Source organism: Solea senegalensis, linkage group LG20, assembly GCF_019176455.1.
Source record: "Solea senegalensis isolate Sse05_10M linkage group LG20, IFAPA_SoseM_1, whole genome shotgun sequence".
In the NCBI taxonomy this organism is placed as follows: Eukaryota; Metazoa; Chordata; class Actinopteri; order Pleuronectiformes; family Soleidae; genus Solea; species Solea senegalensis.
This window is the reverse complement of record NC_058039.1, coordinates 512,372-534,182: the sequence shown is the minus strand read 5'-3', so window position 1 is coordinate 534,182 and position 21,811 is coordinate 512,372. Positions and strand designations below refer to the sequence as shown.

Genomic DNA, 21,811 nt, shown 5'->3' with positions numbered 1-21,811 from the left:
TATGGGAAATGATTTGTGGTTTTTGGTTCACATTTTTCACACATTCTCTTTGTCAGGATTGCTAAAAAAAGACTTAAAGCCACAGCACTCCAATTTCTGGCTGATTGCTGGGCTATTCTCAAAGCTGCAGGACCATTTTCTTTCAGAAGATGAATTTCTAGGAAGAATTTCGAGTGCCTTTGATTTGCGATGTGAAATTTTTCAAAATCTGCAGAATGAGTTTGTATTTTCTCCACAGAATTGCATGAGCCTGTGATCTGTGATCAGTCTGTGATTAATAAAATTGTATATATGTATATATGTATATATATATATATATATATATATATATATATATATATATATATATATATATATATATATATATATATATATATATATATATATATATATATACATATACATATATATGTATATATATATGTATATATATGTATATATATATATACATTTTGTCCCATTAGCACGACGTCCAACACAAGAATCAAACCCGCCAGTTTTTTTGTTTTTTAAAAGTAAGAGTGTTACAGTAAGCATACATGGCTGCTGTCCGTCATCGAGGCGCAGACTCTGGACATCGTGTAGAAAGCGACATCATGGCAGTTTTGTGCAGCTGTGTGTGTGTGTGTGTGTGTGTGTGTGTGTGTGTGTGTGTGCGCACTATGATACCCAAACCGAGTCGAGTAGAGCCGAGTAGTGCTAGAACTGTCTAATGGAAAAGCAGCAATAGTCAGGACTGAGTGAGAAGACGTGGATGTTTGCTCATTACACATTAAAGAAAATGTGTAATTTATAAACTCACTCTAAACTCCATATAGAAAATATGTCACAGTATACATTATCGCTGAATTATTGCCAAGCTCTCTTTGCAAAAGACTTTACTCAGTGTGTCATAATGTATTTGTAATTTCAGGTATTGTTATTGATGCAGATTACTTCTGTGTGGACGCCAGGGCTGTACATTTAAAATAATAATGATAATAATAATAATAATTATAATAATAATAATAATAATAATAATAATAATAATAATAATAATAATAATAATAATGATGATGACGATAATAATACTGATAATATTAATAATAGTAATAATAATAATATTAATAATAATAATGATGATGATTATAATAATAATAATAATATTACTTAAAAATATTAATAATAATAATGATGATGATGATGATGATGATTATAATAATAATAATAATAATAATATTAATAAAAAAAAATAATGATGATGATGATGATAATAATGATAATGATAATAACAATAATAATAATAACAATAACAATAACAATAACAATAACAATAACAATAATAATGATAATTCTTGTGTACCAGTTCATACTGGTCATACCAAAAACCCAAACGTTTTTTATGATATAAATGTTTCGTGTAACTCAAGACGTAGGCAAGCTCTGCTCACTGTGCCCTCTGCTGGACCGCACAGAAACGCTCATTTCAAATGAAAACATAATAGAACAGATGAAGCCTGGTGGTTACTACCATCAGTGCAGAGACCCTCACCTGATATTCACTGGGCCAGAAAGTGCTGACGGCAAGCTCCACCTGGTGCCACTGGCGTCCCTGGGAACCTGAGATGTTCCACACAGCACTGCCCTTGGGGCCCCCGTTGACCCGGATGTAAACCTGCAGGTCCCCAGGGCTGTGACCGTCGCGGCTGTACAGGAAGTAGCTGAACTGGATGCAGTGGGTGTCATTCTCGCTGAGCGGGAGCAGAAGCAGTTGTGCCCGCTGACCCCCGAAGTGCTGTGAGGAATTGACCATCATGAAGGACCCTGCAGGAGAAGAACAGGTTAAAGAACAGGTTAAAGAACAGGTTAAAGGGCTTCAGTTCAGACGTTCCTCATTTTACTGTTCAAACTGTCACAGCTTCATCTGGATGATGGAGGTTCAAAGCTTATTGCACAGAGAGAGCACAGAGACCAGGTTGACCTACTTCTTCCCCCCCAATAATCAAAAGATGACCTGCCTTCCAGAACCAGGCACACCTGTCTCTGTCCATTTCAAATAATGAACAAAAAAGCTGCACATCAACGTCCACTGAAGGTCAAGTGCAAAGAAAACGCAAAGACATTGTCCAACGTCCAACAAAGCAAGACAGGCTACTCAGCACATGCTACTCGGGGTGTCTGCGTCAATGTGTGACAACGAGAGTGAACATGTTTAGCTGGAGAACGTGCGGATGTGACTGAGCTCAGTGGATTTAAACGTTCTATTGTGCGGCTAAGTGACAGTTTGTCTTTCAGAGCTGAACTTTTGTCGTTTCTTCCGACCATTTCTAAATTCACGATGTGATTTTTAACTCGCTGTTAATCCGTATTTGTTAGATTTGATCATTTTAAAGACAACATTTGTTGATGTTATAGGAGAAATGGAAACGTGAGCAGGAATGAGAATCTCGTCGCTCCACATGTTTCAGGTGGTAGACGCTGCAGGTCGACTGCAGGAGCTCAGATTATAGCTTCTGTGGATGGAACACTTCACTTTCATCTCTGATGGATGGTTTTCAAATTCTTATACAACTTAAGATTTATCAGACTGCTTATATTGATTGGTGAAAACATAGTACTGAATAGACCTTTTTCATAGATGGAACACCTACATACAGTGAACTTCACACAGAGAAGCCAGTTCAGTAACCTGCAATAGAAAAAAATATCCACACACATCAACATCCAGGTCTTTGGACCTCAGCCCTGGATAGACATGTCATGAAAGTTTTCGTCTTCTGAAGAGCTTTCTTTTTTATTTTTAAATCCCGAAAATGCGTCCGCATGCCACATTTGACAGGTTCAAGGTTGTTATCCAGAATATCTGTGCAATCCTCTCTGGCTATTTGTCTGCTTCTCCCAGTTTCCTACTTTAAAGGAGCCTTTCCATCAGTCTGGCAGCACTGCCTCAGCTTGTGCTTTCATTTTGGACTTTGGTTCACAGAGTCGTCGTCAGAAGAGCAAAGATCCTCAGGCCATGAGAGAGAAGGGGGAAATAAACAGGAAGGTTTGCCACCATTAGATGTCCATCCACACAATCTCCTTGTGTTACAGCGGCCTTGGAGCTACAGGTCTGAGCAGGTTTCATGATCCATCCATCACTGGAGTGTAGCTGTGAGTACGTGGCACCACTCACTGAACTAAAACACCGGATATTCCTCGTGATGTCCAACTTCCTGAACCACAGCTACTGCAACAGACTCCAGAGAAGAAGTTTCCTCACACCAGCAAGTCATCATTTCTACTGAAGTGGATGCTGTTTGTAAAGAGGAACGTCAGCTGATGTGTGTTCATCACAAGCTTCACAGTTTTAACAAATCTGTTAATCACACACACACACACACACACACACACTATCATCAGAATCATCCTCATGTTGCTGCCATCAGGGGAAGAGATCATCTTAGATCTTAAACGTGATTCCATATTTATTCTGTATTTAATAAATATGGAATCTGTATTTATTTATTAGTTGTGTTGCTGGTCTGATGTTGTTTATGTGTGACTGCTGGTTGTGTCTGATTGTGGCACTTTTGTGTATTTACCTTGGAATCATTTGAGGATGAATTTATTTCATTTTGAAAATGAACATGCATTCATGACGCATTGTACTGCAAAGCATATTATTATAGGTAATATGTTTCAAAATTGTAGTTTTAATGGATGGAGCAGAAAAATGTTCACAGACTCATTTAAGAACCTCTCACAGTAAATGAGAAATTCTCTGCATTAATACAGCAATCTTCTCGTCTTGATGACCAGTCAAAGTGCTTTAAACTACACTTTTGCCATTCACCCATTCACTCCCTTTTATACAGAACATGCAGCACTTTTCACATCACATATCAGTTTCACTCAGCATTTAGACCCGTCCATCACCTGAATGGTCACATGATATACATGTACACAGCTTTGTTGAAGACTTCAACACTGTTGATCAGAAGTGTTTGAAGAACAGAAGCTGGGACTTGACTGTTATGTAATAACTGGTTGATATAAAAAGAAAGGCTGAGGCCGCCAGCAGCGAGTGGCCTTGAGGACCACACAGTTTACTTTTGATCTCGCGTCAAACTGCTGCCGAAAACGAGGACAAACCCGAGCTAAGTGCATGTATAACCTTCACATCCAGTGCTGCATGGCAGCGGCCCGACGCGGCCGGGGCGGGGGAGCAAAGACAGCGGGATTGTGGGCCGTGTAGTTACCTAGGAGCTGTAGCTGAGCGAGGGTGCAATCAGAGCTCGGCCTCCTGCATTAATCATACTGGCATGGTTATTAGGCCATAATGGCAACCAAGGGAATGCTTAAACCAGAGAGATGGCTGTAATACTCACACACTGACATGCAGGACACACTCACACACAGTTTACAGGTCCCAGAGCTGACACACAGCCAAATCCTGCTCACTGACCTTCCCAAGAGTGAGAAGTGGCTTCTCCTCTCCTCTCTCCACCATCATTCCTCTTTTTTCTTCATCTTCTTCATTTAATACCTCGACTTTTTCTCCTATCTCCCGAATCTCTTGCATCCACCAAGTCGAATTGTCTAGAACGCAGACGAACCTAATAAGCATTATGAGCTAATTCATACATTTGCCGTCGTCTTTGCAAGAAAAGCCCAAGAACTAAAGCATCAGAGATAAACATAAGTGAAGGTATTTCATTTGCAGGTGATGTGTGGACTCATTTTCATCGAGTATATGGCACATCCGAGGCGTGCGTAATGTGTCGATAACAAACTCAGCTCGGTATGAAAGTTAATCTTCCTGTGAGTGCAGCTATTTATTTAGGCAAAGGCAAACGTGAAATGAATTCAATTATACTAAGTGTACTTTGTGTTATTAAGTCATTTCCCCATGACTCAGGCAAGCTTGTTTCTATGGATCCCAGACAAATGGGACCCGTCCGCCTCATAAGAAACCATGCTGTACCAATATCACAGCCTTTAACCTGTTTTAAACAACGCATCTGTCAATAATACATTTGTGCTTAAGCATTAACCACCCAGTTACAGTATATTCAGTCCAATGCACCAACAACTGCATGGAAAGCATTAGCAGCTCTCGTTCACATCATTGTCACATGACAGTGATGGAGGACCTCGCTCAGTGCAGCACAGAGACTGTGTTTAGTGAAGCATCCACATCATATTTTGGGTTTTACAGATGACACTGGATTTAACTACTTTTCCTTTTTTGATATCAGACGCAGGGATTTGAAAAACTGAAAACGGAACCAATAAATGATAGTCAGTCATTTATTGGTATCATATGGGCTCAATCGTATGATATTTCTTTTATTTTTATGAATCAATTCATATGAAAGAGAACAAGACTACTGGATCTCCTGTAGTCTAGTCTTTGGAAAATCAGCCTGTGACAACAGAGACTCCTTTTAACACATGCATGATTATCTGGTGGAAGAATTGAATTTAGAAGAGTGGCTAAGAGATGCATTCACGGACCCTCAGAAATGGCACTACTTCTAATGCTTGCTGCTGCTGCTGCTGCTGCAACCTCCCGACAGCGATGCATCTAGATGCAATTCCTCTTTTCGGTTTAGCGATGACATTCGGGGTGTTGCTGTGGACCGACATCATTCTCTCACCTGTGATACTGTTGCATTGAAGTGGGCATGATATATTGTCTGAGATGATATTGTGATTGTTGAGTAAACACTCACACACACACACACACAGTACTGGCTCCTCCTGCCATGTCTGTGTACCACTGTTTAAGTTTAATTTATTCAGAATTTCTCATCAGTGTTTATTTCTATTTGTATGTATATTCATATTTGCACTCTAACGGTGCATCCTGTTCTCTATTATATTGTTCATGTCCTTTGTGTCGTTTGTTTTCTTGTTAATATTTTGCACAAATTCATTGTACCTATGACAATAATTCTATTGTCTTGTATTCTATTCTATTTAAATGACTTCACAAAAACACACCCTGAAACTCCACACACTCCATTCAGTGTCACATGACCACATGATGTCTGGCTGGCATCCACCCTGCAGCACAGGTTAGCTGCGTGTGGTTACGCTAAAGCAACATATAATTAAAACTTAAAGGATACTGACTAATTAGCATTATTGTGAAAGATATGAAGACATTATTTTTTTGACCATATCACCGACTCCTGCTGCACAAGTCCCTGTGTGTCAACTGGGATTGGCACCAGTACCTCCCACAACCCTCATGTGGAGAATAAAGCAGTCGAAGATGAATGAATGACTGAATGAATGAATGAATGAATGACTGGAAGTCTGGTTTAATGTGTGTCGATACTCTGAATTTGACTTCAAACCCTACATTTAAAGCTGGATAAATCAATGTCAACCTTTCAGCATGAGATGCATCAAGTGAGACCTGAGTGAAATGCTCTGGTTTGTTTTCAGACTTGGAAATAAAAGGTCAGAACAGGGGCGGGGGGGTCCTCTCTCTGTCCGTCGTATACCCTCATCCTACTGTATGCATGTAGGGACCATACTGGTCAAAATCACTGGACATTCATTTCAAAAATCCTACAAATCACTTGCTTCACTTTAACAGACAGAGTCGTGTTGTGTTGCTGTTTATTTTCTTCTTCTTGGGAGAAGAATAATTGTTACCCAGCATGAGAATTATGTCTTGAAATGGATCAGCACAGATGTGTTGTTAACAGCTTCATAGTTGAAAAGGTCAGACTAGACACAACACAGTGGAACCTTTGGTGGAAAATGTGCTATTTCAGCATCTGAACCAACTGCCAATGCTGTAACAATACATTTAATAATATGTCATTATTAGTGTGCTTGTGTGTCGCACGCCCAAAACCGTTTTTAATCACCTATGGATCAGACTTCAACAATATATCTAGACATCCTGTCAAAACAACGATGAGTAGGTCAAAGCCAGGTCCACTCCATGGACAGCCTGGATATAAAGAGATTTCCAAAGCATGTTCATTCCCTTCCTTGCATGGGCTCCATCTCTCCCTTCCCCAGAGGCATGGGAGCGATGTCAGTGTGCCAGAAACATCCTGTGATAACAAGCAGCTGCTGTCCACTGAGATCCAGCCATATTCTTGGACTGCACTAATGCTTCTGTCTTCCTCACCTGCTCTCAGGAGAAGCTGGACAGGCTGTGGCATAGTTCCCACCATCACATCTCTCCCCCACCAGCCTGATGACTACCACTAGCTGCTGCTGCTGCTGCCACTGCTGCTGCTGATGACTACCACTGCTGCTGCTGCTGCTGCTGCTTTGATGTGGAACTTCTCGAGGGAGCTCTGTGGCTAAATTGCTTTTTCTTCAGCTACAAGAGCTCATTGTTGGTGTATGGGTCTCCAGCTGTACTCATGACAGGACCGCAGTGGGACGAGTGAGGGGGTGGAGACAGTCGCCTCAGCTCGGGTAATCCAGTTTTCTCAACACTCATCCTATTAAGTAACTCGAGTAAAGAATTTCCCCGACCAGCAAAACCTCCAGACTTCCTCACAGCGGTTGAAAGAGCAATCACTGCTGATGACACTTCCTCCTGGTTTTGACCCACAACGTGCTGTGATGAAATGGGGTCATCATGACGTCGACATGCAATGCCTCTATGAATGATGGGAAATGACTTTTCTTTTCACTGATCTAGAAACGTGCAAATATTACACCGTATGTATCTTTGTTGAATTTCAAATATAATTCTTCAGAGAAGAAGAGATAGAATACTGTTTCATTTGACAGTTTCTTTCTCAATTAACCGATAAAATCATTTTGCGTGCATGGGCTGCGACGAATACTAAACTAATAGTCGATGGCTGTTGTTTCTATGGTGCCAGCCATCTTGGAATCCCATGTTAGAGTTGGTGATTTCAAATGAGCTCCCTGATGCAGATACTGTGGTTCACGGTACAAAAATATAAGGTTTATAAGATTCCATTCTTCACAAGTGACAGTTCATTTGTGAGAATGTCCACTGGAAAGAAGACGTCTCACTCTGCTGCATTTGTAGGATCTAAAAAGCATCGAGCAATTAAAACTTAAAAGCTGCAGCTGAGTGTTTTATACCCTGACTTGCTCGCCTTATTAGCGTGAGAGCTGAGTGAACAAGTGTCTTTTTACAGCCGTGTCTTCAGTGTCACTCGCACTGCTCCAATATAATTCACAGACATACAGACATGTAATCATCTCTGGCTCATGCAGCTTCACGCTGCACTGGAGAGCTTTAGCGTAACAACACAACAAGGCCAAGTCCAGTAAAACAAGAATTGGATTCTGATCAGCTCTATAAAAGCCAGTGCTGCACAATTAAAATGATGAAATATGAATATTGGTCCTGTAAGATATTGATCTGTAGGATTTGGCTCTGGAGAACATCTGTGCAAGGTTACGTTTAAAGCCACGACAGGCGCACTGAAATAAAAGTCTGTTGTGTTGTTGACTTTCTTTGATGTGGTGCGACGGTGGCTCAGTGATGGAGAAGGTCGTCTTTCAACTGGGAGTTTGTTTTGTGTGATTTCCAACTCTGCTCGTCTCCATGCTGATGTGTCCTTAGGCAAGACACACAGCCCCATGCCGCGCCCGATGGCTATGAAAGAGGAGTGATAGAAAAAATGCACTACACGTTGGATGAATAGTAAAAAGTGTAGAAAAGCACCATATAAATACATTTAAATTGTTATGGTTATGTTAGCGTACATTACACTGTTTACTGTGCATCTAGTTCAGTATTGTTACAAAAAAACTGATTTTAGCCACTAAACAAAGGCTCAGCTGATCAAATATGTATTCATTTAATCTATTAATTTAAAAATAAAAACATACAGAAATGACTCGTTACAACTTGATATTGTTTGGAGGGCCACATGTGGCCCCCGGGCCGCCAGTTTGAGACCCCTGATGTAGAGCATTACTATCAACTGACATTGCTAACACTGGCTAACTGGCTAAGATACGTTTGCATTTCCGTCTTGTCGTGATGTCACTCACAGTTCCGAGTTCCAGTGTAAATGGAACGCAGCATTCTTGTCCTCGAGAATCTCATCTCATCATGATCTGCACCTTTTTGAAGTGATTCTTTTTGGACTTGTATTCCTCTGATATCTCCTGTTGGTTGTTTGACTTCCTGTCTCTTTTTCTTGCCATATCCAATTTTCTTCATGTCTAATTATCCCAGCAGCCTCCCTGGTGCGTTTAGTCTTCTTTGTCAGTCCATCTGTTCATCTCCCCAGTGTTTCCTCGTGTCTCTGTTCTGTCCCCGGGAGTTTCCTCATGCTTCCGTCTCCTCATCTCCCTCAGTGTATTTTGAGTTTGCCTGTCTGACCGCCAACTGTTGCCTGTTTAATTCACATGATGTGATTTACACTGTGATGACCTGCCACCTGTGCTACGTCCTGATTCCTTAAAATGTGACTTTTCATCGTATCTTTCAAACAATACTAATTTATTTTTAGTTTGTTTGCCCTTTTTCACCATGAGAAAACGTTAAGTCTAAAATAAATCTACTGACACTTTCACCAATGAATAAAAACTGGATTCAAACTGAAACAGAAAAACCAACGCTGGTGTTAGCAATTGACATGCTGAAGATAATTCCAAGTGTGATGTTTAACTGTCTTTAATTGAAACAAACATAGACAATTAAAAATGTTTTCATTCATTCTCTAATGAATCACTTCCTTTGTGATCCATACCCTCAGTCAATCAATTGTTACAATAAAATCACCGCACAGCAGCGAGGAAGATCTCAGCTGCTGAAGCTTCGGCACAAATCTGTCCAAACAAAAGCAGAAGTTTGCATGATTGATGCTGGAATTAGAAACATGAAAAGGAGTCATGACGATTGCTTCGCTAACCTTACCACACACTGTCGAGGACACTCACACACACACACACACACTCACACACACACACACACACACGCACATGGTGGTGTGAAAAAAAGCACATCCATAGCAGAGAAATTCTCCATAAATCCATAAAAGCTGATAAGGTTCCATCTATTTCTCCCATGACCCTGCCAAGGTCGAGGGAACATGCATTAAGAGATTAGGGGATGGCCTCGGCTTCCTGAATTCATATCAGAATGTGGGGTGGGAACCTGAGTCATAGGTTCGCCTGCTTTTATCACCACTGAAAAAAAGGCAGAGCGGCTGAGAGTGGAGAAGAGGGGCGGGGTAAGTAAGAAGGGGGGAGATAGCGAGGCTTTTATCTTTATGTTTGTCTCCGTCATTGTTCGTTAGCCTCCCTCCACAGCCATCAATAAGACACTGTATAACTCTGGCAGACCCATTCTACACAGTGACAACACCATCGAGCAAAACCTGATGCATTCTAATCACATTTTTATCTAACATTCTCACTCCACCTTTAAACCAGAGGAGTCCACAGACTGGTTTGTGGTGAAATTTCATGATTACTGAGAACTAACCAGACTGTTTTCCTCCACCCTCCTCCTGCTCCGGGGCATTCGGAGAAGGTCATCCAAGATTTTCAATCTGGACTCTGACTTTGCTCTTTCAGATCTTCATCTGCTCTCTGTCTTTTGTTCCCCTGATATTGCGACCCAGAGCCGCGTTGACCTCAGATGATATCACACACACAATAGGAGTAAAGTTCATCGAGTGAAGATGATTGGACGGGCACAGATTGGTCTCGCTGTTTGCTTCTCTCTGTATCTGCTCACCGCCGCTGGGACTTGTTTCCCGGAGCCCGAAGGCAATTCAGACTTTGCCATTTAGAAAGTGGCACCGTGCTGATGGTGTGTGAGCGGGAAATCTGCACACCAACAGCAGCTGGTCATGAATGCAGTAGTGACGGAGCCTAATGAATTCCCCAAGTGACACTCGAGTGTGCTGGAGACAACCTGGAGACCGCTGACGACGACAGAGTCACTAATGTGTTTCCACACGGACGCGTCCAAAACGCAGAGATTAGCACCACACGCTGAGTGAAATGTGCCAACAAGGAGGCTTTGACTGTGCGAGCACATGCTGCAACACACGCTAAGTTGTGACACTACCACCTGAGCTAATGTTGTGTTTATGCTGCTGGAGAACACATAGAAGAATCCTGAGGAACTCAGGAGGATCTTAAACAAATACCACGTTCCTGTACATCTCAAACCCTGCGACACCTCCAGACAGAAACTTGTTCACTCTAAAGACAAAATACCGAGACACAAACGTTGGTTTTCCGTAGCACAGTTCTAGCACTGCTCGACTCATGAGGGTTAGAACCTGTGACGCCAACAGACTGCCGGCCACTGATTGGTCAGAGAGTGTCGTCACTGGAAGAGTCATGAGCGTGATGTTTGAGGAAGTACTATGAAATAATGGACAACCACCAAACTGATACCACACCGAGTCGAGTCAAGTCGAGTCGTTCTAGGGCTGTTTGTTGGAAAAGCACCAAAACAGAGCAATGTGGTTCATGCAGTGCAGTGTCCTGACCTCCACACTGGAGAAACCACGAGTGAACATGAGTGAACATGAGTGAAGGAAGTCATCTATGTTAACCTGGATAAACTAAGACATCAATCATCACTCAACTACAATGCTGTCCTGAGCTCTCTTCCTGGAGGACACACTGTCTCTCAGGTGACGCTAACAACCCTCTTTCGTCCAACTTGTTGAATGAGAGGTGACACTTCCAGTCGCTTGTAGTAAACTACAGAAGATGACGACTGAGAACCTTCACAGACATGACAGCACACATGGACGGTTTGGGGTTAGAGGGCCACGCTGTGCTCACAGCACCCTCTGCTGGACCTTACAGTCATCACTTCAGACAGTCTAATGCACTTGTCAGCTGCATATTTCAACTTCATATTCATATTTACACACGGCTGGCACAGCTGCTGGAGGCGCGCTGGGGTTAAGTGTCTTGCCCAAGGACACATTGCCATGTAGCCTAAAGGGGACGGATATCAAACCTCGACCTTGCAATCGGAAGACAACCTGATCCAACACGGACGCACACAGCAGCCCCACATATATGTATGTGTATATACAGTATATATATACACATATATATTCTAGATAATCCCATAGACATGTATCATAGAAATAACTTATTTCTCTGTGTAAACAAACTCTACTTGTCAGTAATTGGAACACATAGCACCAATCTGCTGATTCTGTCAGTGTCAACTCACTAATGACAGCCTGTGGCAAAGCCCTTAGCATTCCATTACTAGATCAGAAATGACGGTGTTGCAACAGCATAGAGCCTGAAGGACTATTTCATTTGGCTATTTTCATTAAAAATGATTATTCTGCCAAATATTTTCACTCAGAAAATGTGTTCTTCACTTTCTGTGTTATTCTCACAAAGCAAAAACAGCCTCCGTGGTATGACACAGTATCCTGATGTATGAGGTCAGACTTAGGGAATAGATATCATCAATATAATCACAATATAACAACTCCACACATGCTGTTCTAGCCGCTCTTGTTGAACAGTGGCTGCGACTGGCATTGCAGGGGGTTGAGTGGCAGTGAAAATGGTGGAGAAAGTTGAATATGTAATATCCCGCTGCCATGTTCAAGCACTATTTTCATGACCAAATAGTTTAAAGTGAAATTGTCAAGTAGAAAAAACATGTTGTTTATTTTGTGTTCACCAGGCTCAGCTATTGTTCCTAAAACAGAATGAATGCATCTCCCTGCAGGAGGAGCAGAGATTGTGATTGGCTGCCTGTGGCCAGTGCCTATGGAAAGAAAGAGTTTATTTGAGGCCAAACTTGTCTTATTGACAAGCCTGTTGGCTGCCCACACTGCAGCTCGATCTCCCTGAATAAAACACTAGGCTTCTTGCTGCAGAATAGAGTCAGGCTTACCCCCAAAAAGAAGTCTAATCTTGATCTTGACCTGAAGCCTAAAGACTTGAGGGCTCCAGGTCAGCTGAGAGAGATGTGTGTGGGGTGATGTTGATGTTGGTGAAGTTGCAGGGGAATCTTCTCGTGGCAGAAATCAATAGTGCGTTAGCAGCTACACAGTGACATTGTGTGGGCTGACGATCCTCCCTCGTACCACCAGCTCTCTGCCTTCAGCCTCTTCATCTGACTCCTCTGATCAACTGCTTGTTTCATCTCCACATTGTGGAGGCCTTTTGGGAATCTGCTGCTCGCTCTGCTCTTCAAGCTACTATTGTGTTAGGATACGCTCTCGCTGCCCTATTTTTCTTGTAGCTTTCTCTGGTCTTTTAGTCACAGTCTTTATTATTTCCCAGAACCACTTCCATCTCCCTGTCCTCTGTTGGATAAAAGTGTCTGCTAAATACCCACTAAACAATAAATACAATAAATAATATTAAATATAACAATAAAGTGTTCAGGTCTGGTGCAGAATCATCCTGGACACACACATGCAGTATCTAGCAAGCTGTTTTAATATAGCTTAGCTTAAAGTGGTAGAAAATGAATAAATGAATGAATGTTAAAGATGTCAGAATATTGCATAGGATCATTATAAAGGTCAGATAGATTCCTCCATCTCTGTGGATTTAAAGTGTGCAGTGAACTCTGATAAACAAAAGATTGCTGTTATTTATACTACCACTAGGGGCGCCAAATTTAATTGGGTCATAATTCCTGCAAACGATCTGACCACAGAAGGCGTTCATTTTGCAGCGTTAAAGTTCAATGACTCTTTCAGAGTTATTACAACAACAGACTGAGTAAAATGACGCCTGAGAAAGAGTTCATTTAACACCAAAGACGCTCGGACACAGTGTTTATTTTTAAATGAACTCTTTAAGAGTTGATTTAACACTGTAAAAGTTACCGTGTCAAACCATTTCAATGTCAGGTGTGAACAGTCATACATGATTGTATCACTACAGTCTAAAGGACTAAAACCAGACTTATACAATATTTAATATAATATGTAAACATGTTATATATATATATTATATACTAGTATATATTTGGACTAGTCAATTATTTAAAATAATGTGACATTATTAATTAATGCTGTTATAAGCATTTACTAACAGTTGATTTATGTTTTAACCAGCCATTCACTGATGTTATTCAGGTTAAAGTTAAAGTTATTAATTCATATATTATTCAAGGGTCTATAAAGCTAGTGTTGATGTTAATAATAACTGTTAACTGACAGTTATTACTTTAACATTTGTTCATTCATCATTTCTGTGTCTGTAAAGCTGAAAATAATCTTTACTTATTACTAAAACATGCATCACTTAACTGTGGGAGTACAGAATAAGCCTTAATGAACTATAATCATGCATTTATTAACCATTATGAACCTTTATTGTTGTTCTTTGTGGGTCACAATATGAGAAACATGGAAGTATCTGTGTGGTTGGAACATGAATAAAGATTAATAATGTTAATAAATCCTTAAATATGCTGTTGTAATGCTGATTCAGTATTGCATGGGTTATTACATTTGCTACAGTTATTATGAAGTTGTGCTGCAATGACCAGTTAAACAATTATTAGTTGATTTAATTTTACAATTAAATCAAGTTCTCTGATTTTTCAGCTTCTTAAAAGTTTTATTTTTGTTTTTTTTCCTCTGGTATCTTTGCTTCATATTGACACCTTTGTGTTATTTGTGGACAAAAACAAGACATTAAGAACATCATCAATTAGAGGTTTGAAAAACACAACAAAAAATGACATGGACAGATGAATCGATTATGAAAACACATTACATTATTACATATTGCTAAAGGTATTTTGGTCTGTTCCATAATAGACCAACCTGAAAATGCCTGACAAGCTGAAAGGGAGCAGATCACTATGTGACATAGATAGTCTCAATCAATTGATTGCCTGCTGGTGATAAAAGTAAAACTAAACTCACTCAGGACGGACGTGGAAACCAGGCCAGTGTAGACCCTGAAATCATCAAAGAGCCGTGGGAAAGATGACACCCACAGTATCCTGTATTCCACACTGCAACACGAGCACAAGCGCTCAGGTAAAGTAACCCGAGGTAAGAGGAGGAGGACGCGGGTCGATAAAAGCCTGGTCCTGCAGAGGAGCAGGTCCTCAGCTTCTGTTCTGCTTGGCAAACACAAACAAAGCCTTTCATTCCCCACAAAGCCATCTCCTCTCAAGATAAGCCTGCGTCTTGGCTCTATTTGCCCTTCGCTGATGGGGAACCGATAGTGGGAAGTGGGTGGGAAGTTTGAGGCCAACAGCCGAAAATCAGATTTTCATCAGTTGGTGCAGTGCAGAGCTGCAGCACTGGTGTAGAAGAGGAGGAGGAGGAGGAGGAGAAGGAGGAGGAGAGGGTGGAATATTGGATTTGGCAGGGCTGGATCAAGGCCCACAGCAGGTCACTGCGGGCCCACTCCCAGTAAACCACCTCCACACGGAGAGGCTGCGATAAGGCCCTATCTTTTACTGTGCTACTGAGTGCCAGTGACAGGATGTGTAAAGTTCATCTGGAGGAGAGGCGACCATCTGCTCCAGATCACCTTCAACATGCAGAGGGCAGCGTTCTCCTCTCCTTAGCACCAGATATGAAGACCTGAACCCGGGAACGTCGTGAGACAGTGGACTGAGGAGTGCTGAAACATGAGATGTGGGATCTGAGAGAAATAACTGCAGCGCTGGGGAGGTTTTTCCCTGACACACGGGTTTCACGTCAAGCACAGTTATACATATATATATATATATATATATATATATATATATATATATACATATACTGTATACACGTGTATATATTTCTGATACTGAAGCTTCCGCTGACAGCTGTGAGATTTTGTCAAGAACAAAATCTGTTCTGAAGTGTGAAATGAATATTTTAAGCATCAATATGGAAACCCTGGGGTTCAAAATAAAGATAAACAAATAACATTATGAAATAAAATGTATTATGAATAAATACAGGAAATAAATAATAAATACCTATGAGAGGAAGAAAAGCTCATGCACAAATACTTTGTTTGTACATGCTGTACATATAATACACATAGTTTATTATAGTCAAGAAATGTACTGGGGTGAAGTCTTCAAATCTGCCTCAGTCAGGGACAAATAAACCCAAATGTGTCAGCTGGTGATGGTGAGGCTGCTCTTGTCTTTAATCAGCAACGTGTTACACAGACAAAGAGATGTGTGAAAAATGTCAAAAACAAACAGACAAACAAAAAATACTGCTTTTGAATTTTTTCAGAATGAAGGTTCTTTGAGGATTTTTGAAATCACCTGTCAGGCCACTGCTGGGGGGCTACTTTTGGCCCACGGGCCACAAGTTGCCTACCACTGGTCTATGGTGATGGTGCTTCACTGATGAGATGATAAACTGAAATGCCATGTAGTGGCAGAGCAGTGGACTGGTGTCTGTCATCCTTCACCGTCTGCAGTGGTATTTATATACAACCTTCATGTTACTTTTATAGACTGAGTCGTTTTACTGTTGTGGCTGATTGCTGTAAATGTTCTGATACGTTTGTCAATCAAGATATATATATATAGATATAGATATAGATATAGATATATATATAGATATATCTATATCTATATATATATATCCCTGACTCAACCCTACCATTCATCTTGGCTTGGGATTGGCACTGGGAGGAAACTAGTTGGAGACAATTTAAAGTGTCCATTTAGCCCAGTCAATGTGGAGGTCTAATACATGAACAAACTGATTGGAGAGGACAAAGTAAATGTGAAGGAACAACTGTCAAGTTGTCGAGTAGTCCTGTATAGCGAGACATCATTAAAACACAAAAGTACACTGGCTTCTTTCCCATTGATTTAATCAAAAGTCATTTTAGGGGCCTCAGCTGTTCCCAAAGAAGCCAGTGTTTTTAGCTATTATGTTCCAAATCTGTGGAACACCCTGCACCGCTACATTAGACATGTGAAAGAAAAACATCTCTTAAAATCCTTAGCAGTGATTATACAAAAGAATAATCGAATAAATACAAATATTTCTACTCCAATGAATACCACTGGGTGGCAGCAGCAAGCAAGCATTTCGTTAGTAGACTCCTTGTGTGTTTGCAGAAGTGATGAAATTTACAAGGTTTCTTGAATGCATCTTGAAGCTGCTCCTCCAAGCTCAACACAATGTAGATGACATTTACCTGGGTCTGATTCTTTAAATTAGTAACTGTAAAAACCTTTTTGATACGTGTGTCATTTGATCATTGATCAACATTTTCTAACATTTTATTGACCAAACATGAACGGATTAATCGAGAAAATAATCGACAGATTAACCAGTGATGAAAACTGTGAACCCTGCATTACTTTCACTAGCTCTCATGCGCTAAAGCTTAGACTGTTTGAATATTCAGCAAATAATACCATTAAATATTCAAATAGCATCTTTGCTAGAAATCGCTACTCTACAGTATGTTATTATTATTCTCTTAAATGCATTATATTGTGGATAAAATAAAACTAAATGAATTATATCATAAGTGATACATGTGTCTGAGAGAGATAACTTACTTACTTACAGGAACAGTGATTATCTTAGTGAATTGTCTAACTGATGTAAAGAAGGGCAAACTTCTGAAAGGACTTTATAGTGAGCGCTCTAATAATATGAGAAGGTAAATGGGCCCCAGCAGAATCTAATGGAAAAGTTTGCTCTGTGAGGTGAATATTATTGTCTGGCTTTGTGTTAAAATGATGAATTTGGGAATTAAACTGAGGACCAAATCAAATACACTCATAATACTGTGTTGCATATCCATCACATCAGCTCATTTCACTCTTTCCCAATTGGACTTTAACTGGATCGCACTGTGACTTCAAATCAGGAATTGAGAGGAGTCTGGATTTGTGGATGTAAATTAAAAAGAAAAAAAACAACCAGTGTGATTACTCGACATGTTGGGGGCTTCAGGCCAGCGGTAGGGGGTGCAATAAGCTCAGATGTGACCCTAATCTCAGGCCCTGCCACATCCTCACACCCTGATGGATTAAAAGAAACAAGGCATTTTAAATGTGTCATTGAAAGGAAAGCTGTTCACTGACAAGAGCCTTTCACGGTCCGTCTGGGACAAAAGCCAACAGACTAACGGTTTAACGGTCCACATATGGACACACAAAAACACTGCAGCTGACAGCAGCCGACAAAAAACCCGCGCTTCACTTCCATTGGCTGCACGGAGACACAAAAGCAGCCAATAGCCTGCGCTAAACAAAAAGCAGGCCTCACACACACACACACACACACACACACTGTTGCTCGTTGCTCTGCGAGACACAAAAGAAAGGCTTTTGTAATCTCCCGGCTCTTAATTCATATCCTGCGCGGCTGCAGTTTTAATGGTACAGCTTGAAATCAATAGTAATAAATCAGTATAATAAGAATGGAGGCTGAAGTTGAGGAAGAGGAGGGAAAAACACACTGTTGTCAAATCTATCATTTGACATTTATGAGGAGGAACCTCTGCTCATCCGGCTGACTGCTCATGATCAGGCGGGAGAGTGGACAAATGTCCATGAGGGGGGGCTGTGAGGGCTGACCCTGCACGCGCTCACGGCCCTCAGCTCTGTAATTCAATGTTCCCAAGCCCACAGAGACGTATCCACACAGAGTTTGCAGCAATTAAACTCATGACATGTTCCAGAGTGTGATCTGTGCAAGGTCACGTATGCAACCGGAGACATTTTTAACAAAGATGCACGAAGAGAAACATGAGCAGCAACAGTGACGTCGTCCCAACACGGATCTTTGATTACAGAGCGACAAGGATTACAAGGCTGGGCATCAATACATCAATGTTATCAACACGTGCTGATTTATATTAAGTTTACGATATTGAATTACAGTAAATATTGATTCAAATACATGGAGTTGACTGTACTACTATTCAGACCATACCATAAACCATATTTATAGGCAATTTCATTCTTTCCTATGCATATAAATATCCTTTACTACTATGATTTATTTTTACTGCCATTTCCATAACAGCCGAACATGATTTTGAATTGGTAAAGTCATTTCAGAGAGACAAGTGTTAGACACATGAATCAAAAATATCCAATTACAATCACAACGTTCATCACACAATATTTCAATAAGCAAAGCCACTCTCCTCCGACCCAGTCCCAGTGAATGACTGACATATAATACTGACCATTCAAAAGTGACAGAAACACGGCAGATATTAAAGGTAACAACTGTATTTTAAAACAGACCATAAACACCAAGACTATAGAAATGAGTTTATTTTTAATTCTTATAACAGGGGTGTCCAAACTTTTTTAACGAGGACCAGATTTGATAATGTCAAGATGTGCGAGAGGAGGAAGTCTTACATACAAATGCACTGTTTAATTAAAATGTAATTTTCATTGTCACAATTATCATTTTCAAATGTTATTGTCACCACATCTCGGCCACGCAGGAGAGAAAAAAGAGTTCTGACTAACCAGACGTTTCAAACCAGGGACTGAGCTAATGAGGCAACACGTCACCAAGGCCAATGTTTGTCCCTCGCTAGAACATAAATAGATATAAAGATACCGTCACTGTCCTATAAGATGTGCAAACCTTTAAACTGCATTAATTTAAATGAAATAAACCCCACACGCGGGACAGATCGCGACCATCCACTCTCACACCTGCGGTCAATTTACCTAATCCTCATAATACATGTTTTTGGACGGTTGGAGGAAGACGGAGAACCCAGAAAAAAAGCCCATGCACACACAAGGAGAACATGTGACCCTTGTTCCAGCCCTAATTCCTCGTCTCCTTTCCTTGGCTGCTCTCTATGCAGTGCAAAGCAGACAAACTTAAAGCCTGCAGCCTCCCATCATGCTCCCACACTGCCTGCACAACAATAGCTGTGCTTGTGACATGGCAGCAGAGTGTATGTGTGTGTGTGTGTGTGTGTGTGTGTGTGTGTGTGTGTGTCCTGCTTTTGTTTGTGTTCACAGGCTGCTGCCCTCCTATGGTGGTGGGAGGGTGACAAGGAGGGGTGGCAGGCAGACACCCGATTCCAGTCTGTCCCAACAGACTGGAGACGGAGGCGGCTAGCAACATGCTAAATCCTCTACACACACACACACACACACACACACACAAAGCAAAAGGAAAAGGAGAAAACACTGGAACTGGGTCAAAAATCGAATTAATCCACAACAAGGGGGGCAGTGCAGGAAAAAACGAGAAACAAACAGTGTGTGTTTGTGTGTGTGTGTGTGTGTGTGTGAGAGAGGGAGAGAGAGAGAGGTGTGTGTCATGATGTGGCAGGTGTGTCCATGCTCCAACTGTAAACTACGTCACTCGCACTGTAAAATATGCTGCTTCCATAAAATGACCTCTTATCTTTGTTTTCAGACATTTCTCATTAAGTTTGCTAAAAGTCACTGGCAGTTAATTATCTTTGTTCATGAGTCATTGTGAATTGTCATCATTCATGGAACTCATGTTTTTGAGTTGTCAGGTAAAAAAGGAAAGATAGAGTGAATTAAAAGTAAAAGACAGCACTTTTAAAATAAAAGTGCAATGAAACGATGACGTGAGGTGCTGTGCTGACATATACTGTATATATGACACATGAGTATATATACACACATATATATATATATATACAAAATGATGAACAAATGATCATAAGTTATACAATGTCACCTCCTACGATGTGTTTGGTTATTAAAGCACCAGCTGAAGTGTTCGTCAACGTCTCCACACTTCAGTAAAATGCAGCGCTCACTCTCTCTGTTCCAGGTTAGTGATTGAGCAGAGGGAGTCACTGGCGACAGCAGGGATGTCAGCAGGGCTGCGGAGCAGTCACTATGCGGATGATAGGTGTCAGCTGGGAGGATAAATAATGTAATGCCTTATGGGATGGCAGCCATATACGACTCGAGACTGTGACACCTCCGGGAAACGCTCCATTCTAATAGAAGACACGTTCACAGCCGTCGCCTCTGAGGGTCAGCAGAGATGAAACAATGGAGGCAGAAAAGAGGAAAAGCAACATGTTGTAATTTAGTAAAGTTGCTTCTAAAGATGGCACAATACCAATAATGTTGTGCAGATACAATACTGATATCACAAACCTGAGTGTGACAAATATTCTTCTACCTTAAAGAAGACACAAACAGCTCACAACATAACTCAGCTAAAACGCTGTTGCAGAAGATATTTGGTGATAATAATCACGTTACTAAATCCATATCCACACTCCAAGTGCAAACGATTGTTTACCTTTGAAAAAGTTTCAGGAAATGTCTTCATCACACAAACCCACGAGACTCGAAACACTCTGTAAATGTTAATGTGGTCCTTTGGTTTTCATTCAATCTTTCAATCAATGCAACTGATGAAATAAAACATATTCAGCAATGTCTCAATGAAGGTTGAACTTCAGGCTTCTTTTCACCATTGAAGCCTTAAAATGTGATTAAACCTCAACCACACAATATTACAACGTGATGATGAGAATGTAAAGTTATATTTTACATTATTATAGGATGAACTTTGGCTCAGATATGCTGAATATATTGTTTTTCAATTTGAAATTGAAAAACAATAATTGATCTATAGTGCCAAGTTTTAAAATGTATAAAGGAACAGAGGTCTAAAACCTGTGGCCCCCAGGCTATAAGCAGCCCGCCAATCTATTTCATGTGGCCCGCCACTTAATATCAAGTTCAAATGTCTGTTTTTTGCAGATCATTACAAATCAAAACAAACACACACAGTTGGACTTTTTCTTAATGACCGATCCCTCCTGACCAGACCAGATGCTCAGTGGCCCCCAGCTCATTTGAGTTGGAGACCCCTGGCCTGGAGGATGATGGTGTGTCACAGACGATGAAAGAAATGATGCTGGACAAAAATGAAGCACATTT

The 21,811-nt window shown here is 40.8% G+C and overlaps 1 protein-coding gene across 1 annotated transcript in view; it reads right to left on the bottom strand.

The window, feature by feature from the left end:
- Positions 1-21,811, bottom strand: part of LOC122786352 (receptor-type tyrosine-protein phosphatase U-like) — a 153,111-nt gene that overhangs the window by 93,333 nt on the left and 37,967 nt on the right. The window contains exon 2 of the mRNA XM_044052602.1: positions 1,532-1,803. Coding sequence (XP_043908537.1) covers positions 1,532-1,795 — 264 coding nt within the window. The 5' untranslated portion in view covers positions 1,796-1,803. The remainder of the gene's footprint in view (positions 1-1,531; positions 1,804-21,811) is intronic.